Source organism: Physcomitrium patens, chromosome 24 (genome assembly GCF_059467195.1).
Source record: "Physcomitrium patens ecotype Gransden chromosome 24, ASM5946719v1, whole genome shotgun sequence".
Classification (NCBI taxonomy): Eukaryota; Viridiplantae; Streptophyta; class Bryopsida; order Funariales; family Funariaceae; genus Physcomitrium; species Physcomitrium patens.
This window is the reverse complement of record NC_143433.1, coordinates 7,126,832-7,140,327: the sequence shown is the minus strand read 5'-3', so window position 1 is coordinate 7,140,327 and position 13,496 is coordinate 7,126,832. Positions and strand designations below refer to the sequence as shown.

The 13,496-nt window shown below is 35.3% G+C and overlaps 2 protein-coding genes across 2 annotated transcripts; one reads left to right on the top strand and one right to left on the bottom strand.

The window, feature by feature from the left end:
• Positions 1-582: 582 nt before the first annotated feature.
• Positions 583-2,065, top strand: LOC112277019 (uncharacterized). The gene has a single exon (XM_024508959.3). The coding sequence runs from the start codon at positions 598-600 to the stop codon at positions 1,783-1,785; it is 1,188 nt and encodes a 395-aa protein (XP_024364727.2). The 5' UTR covers positions 583-597; the 3' UTR covers positions 1,786-2,065.
• A 7,150-nt stretch (positions 2,066-9,215) lies between these two features.
• Positions 9,216-12,546, bottom strand: LOC112276781 (phytoene synthase 2, chloroplastic). Its single transcript, XM_024508474.3, has 6 exons — positions 11,811-12,546; positions 11,590-11,640; positions 11,077-11,249; positions 10,636-10,871; positions 10,179-10,371; positions 9,216-9,685 (listed from the first exon to the last, which is right to left on the bottom strand). Exons 1-6 carry the CDS (start codon positions 12,277-12,279, stop codon positions 9,509-9,511), a joined length of 1,299 nt encoding a protein of 432 aa, XP_024364242.1. The 5' UTR covers positions 12,280-12,546; the 3' UTR covers positions 9,216-9,508.
• Between the last annotated feature and the right edge of the window lie 950 nt (positions 12,547-13,496).

Genomic DNA, 13,496 nt, shown 5'->3' with positions numbered 1-13,496 from the left:
AACAGTTTCTTCTACCTAAAAAACTCATGCAATTTTTTTGGAAGATTTATTTTGTGTTACTATTTTTATGTTTATTTTTGGTACTTTTTATTTTTTAAAAAAGATGTGTTTGTAATACTTGATGGTTATAATTTTATTCACATACATGATGCTTTTTTTAACTTTTGTTAGAAGTAACAAAGAAAAAAAATCTAGTATTTACTTGATTATAAAATTTTTAGAAGTATCATAATGCCTTCTATATGTAAAATGTAAATAGTCGTTAAATTTATGTGAACATTCACATTATAATTATAAACTCTTCAAATATTTTATAATTAATGCTGTATAATCCTGTATACATTTAATGTATTAATCTAATAATTATTCACAATATTTTTATTTATTAATAAATTAGAAGAAAAAATAATATTAGAATTCATGCCCCCTCGTAAATCAGGTTTTGGCATGAGCCATGTGGTGGAAAGCTCTGATAGAAATGGGACATCTCATGTGGAAATCTCTTCTGAAGGGGATCCAAGGCTGAGTTGCAGCTTCGGCCCGAACCCGAGGGAGAGGACGGGGGGGGGGCCTTATCCAGCTGTATCAGAGTTGACGATGTTCACGTCCCCTCCTCCGTCGACTCTCTCCATCCACTCCCTCTATCCGTCCTCTTCCTCCCTCTCTCCGTCCACTCCCTCTATCCGTCCTCTTCCTCCCTCTCTCCGTCCACTCCCTCTATCCGTCCTCTTCCTCCCTCTCTCCGTCCTCTTCCTCTCTCCGTCCACTCCCTCTATCCGTCCTCTTCCTCCCTCCCTCCGTCGTCTTCCTCCTCTTCCACTTCTCCCCTCGTCCCAGCCAGTCGATGCAGCTTGCGACTACAATTTGGCCGGTGAATTTGTGTGTGTGTGTACAGCGATGGCGTCGACCGCCGCGTGCATGGGGTTGTCCCTCACTTCTTCGTCCTCTTCCTTTGCTGCGCCTCTGTCCCAGAATCTCACCAATGTATCGTTCACCGGGTTGAAGATGGTGCCTTCTCTGAAGCGGGTGAGCGTGAAGAAATCCTTGCAATGCCAGTCGACTGCTAAAGTCGGGAAGGTCGTGGCCATGGCGGTGGCGCTCCCTAAGTTGACATTCGAGGGCGAGGCAGCCGGAGAGGTGGAGATGGACCTGCGAACGGCGCGGCCTGAGACGGCCAAGGCCGTTGTGCACAGGGGTGTGATTTGTGAAATGCAGAACAGGAGGAGGGGAACAGCTTCGACCTTAACGAGGAGTGAGGTGCGAGGAGGAGGAAGGAAGCCTTACAAACAGAAGGGTACCGGAAGGGCTCGCCAGGGGTCTATTAGGACGCCTCTTCGTCCTGGTGGTGGTGTAGTGTTCGGCCCTAAGCCCAAGGATTGGTCTATTAAGATCAACAAGAAGGAGAAGAGATTAGCCATTAGCACTGCTCTGCAAAGTGCTGGCGCGAACACTGTTGTCGTGGAGGATTTTGAGGAAAAATTCTCTACGCCTAAGACGAAAGATTTTATGTCTGCTTTGAAGAGATGGGGCGTCAAGCAAGGGGAGAATTCCCTTTTGTTTTCGATGAATCCTTCAGAATCGCTCGTGTTGTCTAGCAGGAATGTAAATACTTTCAAGCTTATCTCACCCCGGAATCTGAACCTTTACGACGTCTTGAGGGCCGACAAATTGATTCTAACTGAGTCGTCGGTGAAGTACTTAGAGCAACAGTATGGCACATCTGGGTCACATGAAATCGTTGCTGGGGATGTTGAGGGAGAGGAAGAGGAAGGTTCCATTGAGTAGGCCAATGAAGGGGTTGTAGAGCCTGAAGCGTATGTGTTTAAGAGTTAGGGTTTAAATGCTTACTGCAATTAGGTGAAAGTACAGTCGGGCTTCAGTGCTGATTTTTTAGACCCAGTAACTCCTGTCATCCTCACATGTATGTGACCTCCAGGATACTCATGTGCTCTCTGGCCCTCGGAGTAAGCAGAATGTGACTTTGGTCTATTACTAACATTCGTCTCTCAAATTCTTCATTTTTTGGTAATATATTTCAATATCTTCAAAGCGTTGCTAAATTCAATTCCTTCTTATCCATGTCTTTTCGCAGCCCTGCATTGATTTACAGGAAACCAAGTTTAGCATGAGATCAGATAGCATTTTAAATTGCGAGTAATCGGCATGAAGCTTTGGTTTGGATGCACAGGAATTGGACTAGTCTTATTCATTGTCATAAAATGACCTTTCTTCATCTGTTTCTGGAAGAATGATCATAGCTTCTGAGAAGCACATGCAGTACCGTGCCCAAGCTGAGACCTAGTGCAGATTTGATAGAATGTTGTTTGCGTGATTGTCGGACCTCCCACCCTCCGTTACCTCCCATGATATTTGAGGATGATGACGAAGGTGAAGAGCGGAGTCTTCAGTTTTTTATCTACAGTCTACTCAATTGAGCGGTTGTCTCGCACCGACGCAATTATTGAACTGAAAATCACTAACAACGTGAAAAATGGAAAGATAGCAAGGTCAATGATCTCTAAGAATGCACTTTCAGAAGACTTCTGACTAGGACATTATCATCGACCTGATTCCAACAGATGGTAAAGGTTCAGATTCAACTTGAGCTAGAAAGAATCGTTGGTTGGAGTGAAAAATATTTTCAGTTGAAGTTTTACAAAATTTATTGATATAAAAGCCACACCATACCACACTTTGGAATTCTAGCTGCCACCCTTAACTTTCAAACCCGTTAAAATGTAGTCTGGAGTCTAAGTTGAAGCAAAGAGGCACAACCTTTTGTATGGAAACTGCATGAAAAAAAAAAAAAAAAAAAAAAAAAAAAACATCATTGAAAGGAATAAAAAAAATTTAAGAATTTCTAACAAGAAATCAAAAAAAGTATGTAATTGGTTCATCTACTTTTTATGGTCATAATCGTTCTTACTTAAATTCAAGACAACAAAGAAATTTTTTCCTAAATCCATAAAATTCCATGTACTTAAATATTTTTATCCTTTATTATATAATTATAAATATTGTTACATTGTTTTTTTTTAAAGAAAAATGAACAAATTCTATTTCTTTTAATTACTTAGAAAAAAATATATCTTATATAAGACAGCTCAAGAAGAGATAACCACACATAATAAACTAGAGGAGATAAAAACCATCTCTAATTGGCTACATTTTTTATTGTTTACATTAAAAGTGAAGAAAAAGTTTAAAGATTTATAGGGCCTTTACAATACATATGATTCACTTCTACCTCAAAAAATGATCTTTGTACTTGAAATCATTTGACATTGTTGTGGAATTTATATTGTTTTCATCAAAAGTTTTCTTTGTATTTGAGATCATTTGACATTGTTACGGAGTTTGTACCTACTTTCAAAACTAAACAAGTTCAATATATCTTATATAAATAAGACATGGTATCCATTGGGTTTTTCTATTTTCCATCAATTTCAAGTCATGGACATCAACATTGTGAGTTATAGTATAGTATCCACCAAGGAGGACATTTTTGATGCTTTACAAATGACTAATGCATCCCTCTACGCTTTTATATGTTCATCTCAGGTTCTACAATGGTAAGCATAAAGATCCATAGAGAGAGATTAGTGTTTTGGAAATTTAATGATCACAAAAGAAGTATTAGAATTGTTGTACAATTTACTTCTCTTTGCATAATTCTTTGTTATTTTTTGATTAAACTACAATAATAAAATATATTACAATAAAGTAGATTTGTTTCAAAATTTGAACTTATTCTATTTTGGTGTTAGAATTTGTGTAGCTTAGAATAATTAGTTAACTTATGGATAATCAAAATTAAAAAAAAAAAAAAAAAAAAAATCTTGAGTTTTTATGATGTTGCACATTTTTGAAAATTCCTATTATGTCAAATAATATACACCTTAGTATAGTAGACACTAAGATTAGTTCTTATATGGAACAAGATTTTGTTGATATTATAAGGCTTGATTTTATAATCTAAAATACAAAATTATGCTTTAAATGTGTATTTTTGCTTTTTATAAACTTTCATATTCAATTTGAGATCTAATAAATAATTTTGTATGATTGTGTATAAAATACGCTTCCATAAATATATGTACAATAGATCTAGAGCTTAATAATGATATATGCTTTGCATTGTTGGAGGCAATATTATATTCCATGCATGAAATTGACAACTTCTTCTTTGATTTATCTCAAAGATGGACAATGCAAACTTTGAATTTGGGCTTGTAGATTGCAGGTCTTACTTTTAAGCTCAAAATGGCCTTACATTCAATATTGCATTAGATTCTAAATTAAACAAAAAATTGAGGATTTGTATTGGCTATCCAATATACTTTAAATATGAATAGTCAGTCAATTTTCTTGACCAATTTATAGACTTTAAATTGATAAGAGTGTTTAACAAAATTAAAAGATATAACTCAATCTATACTAAGGTACTATTAATGTTGGTGTTATGTGGTCTTCCGCTACTACAATTGATGGATTTCTTCTTGTTGTATCTCCTATGTAGATGCTCACTTAAACTTGACAAAGTATCAATTATGTTTATTTTTTAAATAAGGCATTCAATTCTATAGAAATTGGGCCATAATTCTAAAAAAAAAAAAAGAAAAAAAAAAAAAAAGAAATAGAGAGAAGATAGATAGAAGGTGAGTAATTAAGCTATGAGTTTGAATGTTGAGTTATTATTTGAAGTAATCGGTAGTGAATGGATTAAGTAGTGGTAGGTGGTAGCTAAATATGAAGACATATATGGTACAAAAGAAACAATATTACATGCCAAAGCAAACACTATTTAGATCACAAAACAAAAGATAGAAGTAGAAATGGTGTCATATTGTGGTTCGGCTATCATGTAAAAATAATGCACATATATATCTAATATATAATTTACTATACAATGTAGTGAAAGCCATATTATTAGATTTTAGTTGATTACAAAATATGATTAGATTACTACTTTGAAATAGTTAGTTTAAAAAGGCTATTATTAAAGTTAATTTTATATTAATAATAGTTTTTATATATTTAGAGCCATCTTTATTAGACATTGGTGATTCTTGAAATCTTATTTTGTTTCTTTTATTTGGTGTTTAGGGCACATATTATACAAACTTTATTAGAAAAAAGATTAGAGAAGGATTTTAGTGTAAAAAGAATAGTTAAATCAATTGTATGGATGAATGGAGATGGATGATGAAATACTCCATTCTTATTGGCCAAAATTCATGCTCAATGGGCTTCAAGGAGGCTGTCTAATGCCTTATTAGGAATTAGGGTTATTCTTTTGAGGCCATTAACACTGAAGAGATTAGGATTAGAAATTTTAGGTTTGTAACTATTGTTTTGGTGTAAATTTTGTGTGATTTAGAATTTTTATGAAAGGGATAAAGGCGTTCAAAGTTAAGTTATTGGATTTGTATATGCTATCACTCTTTTAGACATAATACATGCAAATAAGAAGTAATGAAGAATCAATAATTAGGATTGGAAAGAAAATATTTTTAGCTATATTTTTTATATACTTTTGAGTGAATTAATAGCTAGAATAAAGGAGATATAGGAAATTGAAGTCAATGCTTGCAATCTAAGGGTAGTTAGTGGCCCAAATTACTAGTAGTTGTGTTTTGAGTTATGTCTTGAGCAATTTGATAAGATTTTAGCTAAAAATATCCAAAAATATATATTATCATGTTAATAAAATTTATACATAATTTTTGTGGCATTTGAAGTTTGGATTTTTGAAATATAAAGAAAATAGAAATCAAATGGATATAAATTAGGATTTAGAGCTTTTGTTGGGATTTGTAAGATACCAAACGATTTGTAGTAAATTTAAGATTTATTTTTTTTGTGGTAAAACTTAAGGATACAATCTAAATTATCTAGAAATTTGAAAAAAATTGCATGGTTGGATTAAGAGATATAAATTTCTAAAATTTAAGGAAAAAAAATCTTTTGTGACAGAAAAATATTTTAAAAGGGTTTTGCTATAATTTGGATATTTCATACAAAGTAAAGGGGTTTTTAGGAGCCAAGACTTTATATACATGTTAAAAATAGAGATGTGGAGCTATAGCAAAATTATGGTATAAAGGTAGATTTTTGTAAAGAAATTATGGATTTTCTTTGAGCTTCTTAAAAATCAAGCTTATTAGCAAATGATTTAGTTATGATTTGGTATAGTAAAGGATGTTAGGACATTTCTAGATGCTTTAGAAAGCCTTATGTATAAAGCTTCTCAAATATAAATGAAGTTTATTGATAGAATATTTTTTGATATTATTATATTTATTTGGCTTCTATAATAAGACTACATTATTTATTGAAGCTTGTTCAATAAATTAAAGCTAAATTCTCTATAATTAGATAACTAGTGTGTTCTCAAACAAAAAATCATGCCATATGACAACAACATTATTAGAGAAGAAAAAGTAAGAAGTAGAATGATAAGGTACAAAATGAAAGCTACAATAGATAGGCATGCAAATTGGAGGGCGTATATAGAAGGAAAAGAAAGCATGAATATGTTGAGCAGTAATGTATGTATATTGGGTACATGTGAGGTGGAAAATATATTGATAAATGTAATATTATGTAAATAGAAAGTTTGCAAATAGAAAAAATGATAGAAATCAATAAAAATAGGGAGATTTTAAAAGATTTGGAAAAAATGAGATCAAAATCACTAGAAGCGATGCTTACTTCAAAACTAAAGATTCACCATCTTAGACATGGTTTGAAGAGTGTTGTAGTAGAAAGAATTTGCCTCAAGCTAGCATTGGGCTTTTAATTTCTACTAAACACTTAAACAAGTTACAATTTTATAAAATAAAAATATTATTTATAGCTTATCTTTAAGAAGACATTTACATCAAATACACTAGTCAGATGCACAAGAGTACCCAAAATGTGACTAGATATCCTAAAATCACTTGTATTACTATAGAGATCCTTTTTGTATATGTATCACTCAATAACATCTAATCTAATTATTTAATTAGATTCAAAATTCTCTAAAAGTTAACTTATATTCTTGACTACTTCTATACAAAAAAATCAACCATAAATTCATCATAGGTCTTTAGATATTGCCTAATTTCTAGCAGGTATTAAACATATTAATTTCTAAACATTCATACACTAATTCCATCATATCTCAAAAATAAAATATTTAAATAATATAAATTTTATATATAAAACTTTTTAATATAGTCATCTATACTTATAGAAATTTTGAGCTGAAAATTCATCCAAAAACTTAAGATATGGTCCAAACCAAAACCTCCATTAAAAAAAACTCACTTACAAATTCTAGTTTTAAAGTACTAACTTCCAATAGTTCTTTCTCCTTTAATCTAGATTGGAATATATTATTTTCTTTGCATAAAATATATCTTTTTAAGTTAGCTTTAAAATTTAAATTTTTAATTCTTAAATTCTTTCTTACAACTCTCAATATGCTTAAAAGAGTAACAGTAGGTGCCAAATTCACATCCTAATTTCAAATAACCATATCTCTCTCATCAAAACCCCAAATCATATATTTTTTATATCCAACTTCTAGTCCAAAACACAAGCTTTATGAATCCAATCTCCAAACTTTGAATAGATTGTCTTACCTAGAATGATCTATCTTGTCTCAAATGGATCACCCTAAAGTGGTTCCAAATTCTAATGTGGTCCTAGTCAACATCTTGAAGTCCATTGAAAATAATTTTCAACCAATGGAAATAAAGTCCTCTATCACTCACCTCATCCTCCAACATGGGATGGCTTAGGAGTCAAAATATTATACTTTTGATACCAAAGCTCGTCTAAACCCTTTACTAATAAATCCAACAACTTCTATCTTTAATTACAAAACCTAAATAATAAACTTAAATAAATTAAATAAGTATTTTATTATTTTATTATTTTATTATTTTATTTTTATTTATAATTACAATCCAAATTTTTATAATATTTCATATTATTTTTATATATTATATTATTTTCTAGCTTAATAATAAAAGTAAGTCTTCTGAGAAAGTTTGTATTCACTTGAGCTTACTTAAGTTAAAAATTGATGATTTTATGGCTCTTATATTTTATATATTAAGCTTTTTTAGTTACAAAGCTTTAAAAATCTTACTAAAATAATTTGTCCCCAAGATTGTTAAATATGTATTCTTAGTGCATGCAGGGTATTGTACTAGAAGGATATACCCTCTGGTTGTTTTTATCTCTAATTGAACTAATTCCATGACAATTGTATGGATTCAATCAGTATAGTATAAAATAGTTTTAACCAACTAAATCATTGGATAGAGATAAGGATTAAGAATGGTTGAGAGCATGAGTTAAAAATTATCTTCTTAAACAAGAAAAAAAAAAATGCATGCTTTCCTCTTAAAAAAACAAAAAACAAAAAACAACATTATAGATAGTTCATTATCTATGGTGTTATTGCTTGAAGAAGGATTTAAATAAAATTAACTTATATAAGATGCATTAAATAAAAAATAATATTTACATACTTATTATATTTAATTCTATATACTAGAAAACATTATTTTTTATGTATAGGATTCCATACATGCTCCACTGTCCACAATCTGCCCTTATCCTCTTTCCACAAGTGTGAAAAAAAAAAATATATTCGTATATTTATATATATATATATATTTATCTATATATGAATCCACAACATTTTTTTACTTTAGATCATTTAGAAGATAGTATTTTAGTGTATGACATTTAAAAGACAAAAGAAGAAAGTCTAAAAGTATCAGAAAGTGGTGAACAATGAAAACGAGTTGTTGACAGATGTGCTATGTGCGGCATGTTTGTAACAGCCAATCTACAAGGTGAACCTTGACCCTCAATGATTAAGGTATCAGAAATACACCCATTTCTTTAGGGTACACATTTGCGATTGAGGGTAGCGGTACATGGGAGGGAATGGTGCATAGCATAGGCTCTCATAGAGGGGCTGATGGCTTATCTAGTGCAGGCACTATTACGCATAATAAAGTTGCCAAAAATGTTCATATACATATCAAAGTACAGTTGGTAGGAGCTTGAAGTGCCACACACTTGAGGTATTCGGTGATAATCTTGCATAAATAGTCCAAGTCTTACCCATAATAGTTCTAGTATACTTGCACACCATGCTTCACGGAAGCGTTATCTGACGACTAGATATCTTAATTCGTGAAGTGTAGTTTTTCCAAGAAGAGAAGGAAGAATTTTATTTAGTAGATAGCAAAGACTGCTCAGCTATACACAGCTATATAAACAACCGGCTCACATAAATGGTTCCAAGTACAGAAGTACGGACGGTACAAAAGACTTGTCAACTCCACTACATCTACAATTTTTGCCTCTTCCGGCTCTAGGAGTTTCGTCAAAAGACAGGGATGCAAATGCAGCTCTTTCAGGATTCCCTGTGACAGCGAAACAGATTCTGGTGGAATTCGTTGACCAGCGATACCCATGGTACATCAGAAGTTAGAACTTAACGTGCTAACCTGGGAAGTGCATCTGGAGGTGGAACCAACGCTCTGCCATAAGCGATAGGTAGAGAAGCCAGCTTTTTCCACTTTCCTACGTAAGCTCTTTTTGTGAAGTTATCGTAATCGTTGGCTTCAATGGCGTCCAGAATTTGCTGGTAAAGAATGAGGGCGGACCACACCTGTTGACACCAAAAACAGCGAGACTACGTAAATGGCTTGTAATGGAGGTTGTACCCTGTGTGAATATATATATATATATATATATATATATATGTGTGTGTGTGTGACCTGTGTGAAAATATATATATATATATATATATATATATATATGTGTGTGTGTGTGTGTGTGACGAGAGAAAGAGAGAGAGAGAGCGCGAGAGAGGGAATGTGGTTCGGTGCTAACCATACCCAGTGGGAAGTTAGCTTACAATCCTTCAATTTAAATCCTAAAACGGATGAGCAACATAGAAAGATCAAGTACACAAATGGATTGTGAGGATGTATACATAGGTTTCCTGTTTAAAAGACATCTTCGCTACTATAGACTGATTGACTAGAGTGAACCACATGCAACGAGAGCTATGTAGAACCATGGACTGGGACTCTGCAGCCCTCACCTGAAGATCTAGGGTTCGAGGGATAAATATCATCTTAAAAGGACGTTTTACTTACAGGCCAGCGACTGTCTTTGTCCAGCTCACGTACACCTTTCTCAGCCTCCACAAAGAACACTCTAGCTCTTTTAATTTGGTCTTTCATGAATGCCCTCCATTTATCAGTAACTTTTCCGACAAAAATGTCTGCATCCGACAGACCGAAACGTGCCAGTTCATCCTGTGGGAGGTATACTCTGCCACGGCGTGCACTACAAACAAAAAGAAAGTTTCACTATGAGCCTCATCCTGCAAATGTACATGGCCAAGCTATGAAGCTCGTCCAGGCAGGAAATTGACCAATCTTGAAACACCACAAACTCGTCGAGTTCAAGGAAATTAGGAGCTAGCGTCCTTTCCATAATCAATCAATTTCGGAATTCCCCATTCCACTACAACTGCATACTTCCAATCATCCGATCTGCTGACTTAAAAGTATCACAAACACCGACGGACTGGTCAGGAGGTACACTTACTCTTCTCCAACATCCCTCAGGATGTTAGTGAGCTGGTTGGCGATACCCAACGCCAAAGCATTACTATAAATACTCTCAGTTGTGGCTTTAGATTCGGGCGCGATGCCCATAACAGGTACACTCATCAGACCCACAGTGCCGGCCACGTTATAACAGTAAAGGTAGAGTTCGTCAAAGTTGGCATACCGCGATTTCACCAAATCCATCCTCATCCCATCAATCATATCTCGGAAGGGCTACATAATAGAAGCATATGAAATTGAGTCAGCTGATGATATCCAGAAAAGAAAGTAGAAAATTCAAAGTACGAGTGTTATGCGACATAATCCTGTTCACGTAGGTACCACCTGTTTTAAGAAAATAGTACCATTGCCCAAATGTTCGACAGCCTGGGCAATCGACCTTGGGAATTGTTACAAGGTAATGAGGGATGTAACGCACCTGTATATCAACAGGAAACTTCGTAACCGTGTCAGCAAGTGCGGCATCCAGCATATCGTAAGGCTGACCCCGAAAAATATCCTCCAACCTATCTTCCCAGCGGTCAAGGGCAGTGGGGGTGATGCGAGATGCATTAGGGCCATCCACAAGTTCATCCGTCCTCCTGCACCATACTGCATTGAGCAAGTAGAGGTTTAACCCAGGGGAGCATATTCGACCTTTTCGGATTCTTACTCATTTAAGGTTCTACATTTGAGGCAAGTGACAAGTGCCTGGGATGCTGTTCTGAAACCCAGCTTTTTTTTTTAAAGACGGAAAAGGAGATGAGTGAGGAAACGAGGAAAGTCCAGTTGCAGAGCTTGAATTGAACTAACTATGTCCTGATGGTCTGTTGATTTCTCTGGCCAGATGTCCGTCGACTACGACTCAACTTTCTGTGAACACAAGAGCAAAGGAATGAAAAAAGAGGATAATATGTACAGCCAGGAAGTCGGCACACCTAAAATGTCTTACCATATATAGCCCATATGGCACGTTGCCTCTCCGGAGTCATGAGCTTTGTTCCTGCAAAGAAGACCAAATGTTAACATATCTTAGTAACAACACCCAGGTTCATTTGAAAGCATCATCAGCATTGAATTTCTGTTTGTCATTCCAACACTGGTGGGGGGGGGGGGGGGGGGGGGGGGGGGCTACAGAAGACACTAAAGAGATCGAAGCCGAGGAAAGCTTACCCAAGTAGAAGGTCTTCGCATACTCAGCACACACCTCGCCGCAGCGAACGTATGCCTCGTCTAACAACTCCGCAGCAGTGCCAGCATTCAGGTCAGGCCGAACGTCTTGCAACAAAATACCACTTCGTCTCTGCTGCTCGTCAACCATGGCAGCCTGCTTCTGCACAACCTCGAAAACCTTCTGCTCAGCGGAAAGAAAATTCCTCCCTGGTGGCTCCGTGGTTACACTGGATTGCGTTCGGAAGCTATCCCGTTCCCTCGTCAATACACCTGCCTCCTTCAATACAGCCCGAGGAGCACTGTAGCTAGTGACGCACGTCGCATTTCTAACCTTCTTACGCAACTTTCCCGCAAGCAGAGCACCATTGCCATCTCCAGAGCTGCGAAACTCCGTGCCTCCACCTAGAACACTGTCCCCCCACGCAAGCCCCCCTCTGCTGCTCGCAGCTCTGACTCCCAGAGCCTGCATTGCAACCAGCACAATGTCCTACCACCGAAGCTCCAACACCCAAAATGCCCTGCCTCAAACTCCAACCTCGCAGAGTTTTTTCTGCACCAACACCGCAATTAATCTCAAAAGCCAATCACCCTCAAGTGCCTGGACTGGTCAAATCCTCCTAAAGTCTTCCAGGATCAAGTCTAATCTAGAATTCCATAACTCAAACACACCATCCCAGCAGATTGTAAGAAAGAATACGGGATATCCGCATTCAGACAGGACCTCCAACACGGAGGCAATCAGAAATGCCAACCAACAGCAACAATCAGAAGGTGAAGGAAGGGATGGAGCGCCACCCTCCGCAAGGAAGGACACTCAACCAGATAAGAATATCCTAGGCTCTTCCAATTGGGTTTTTTCAGTTCATCCACAGACATCCGTACCCCTATCCTGGACGACGAATTGCGTCGTGAAGTTGCAAGGGAAAACACCACGACTCGTTGGTGGGGTGGGGCTGGCTCCGCGAATACTCTGGAGCAGCGAGAAAGAGAGAGAAAGCGAGACAGGTAGAGAGGGATAGAGGCATCACCCATCTACAACGGGAAGGAGAAAGGGATGATGATGGTGGCTCTGGGTGGATGGCATAAACCCCCCCCCCCCCATTCCCACAGCCAACTGGGGTTCGGAGAGCCACCCTGATTTCAGACATCGACCACGCATATTTAATCCAATCCAATAGTAATTTCCACTTGTTCTTGTTTAAATCTGAGATTTAAATTACCTTGTAGAAAGTTAATTTCTCTTTAAAATATATGTTAAAATTAAATGAAAATCTCATAGAAAGAAAAACATATATTTTGGATTTTAAATATAACATAGAATCACTAAAATTATATTTAATAGAAGAAAAAAATTATATAATTTACCATTAAAAATAAATTAATTATAAAAAGAAAATACTGTCTTATTCCTTCAACGTTATAACTTTTTACTTTGATAGTAGATTTTTTTTAATACAAAAACATAGATTTAGGCACAATTATTTTAGCACACTAAATAATTGCTAAATTTAAAAATTAAAAAAATATATCTTTTATAATAAAAATTGAAGAAGGTCATTTATTTATTAATATATATATATATATATATATATATATAAGAACTAATCTGCTATTACATACACAATATGTTTTATTATTATTTTTATTTTTGTTTAGATACTTATAGTTTTAAATAATTATGCAATT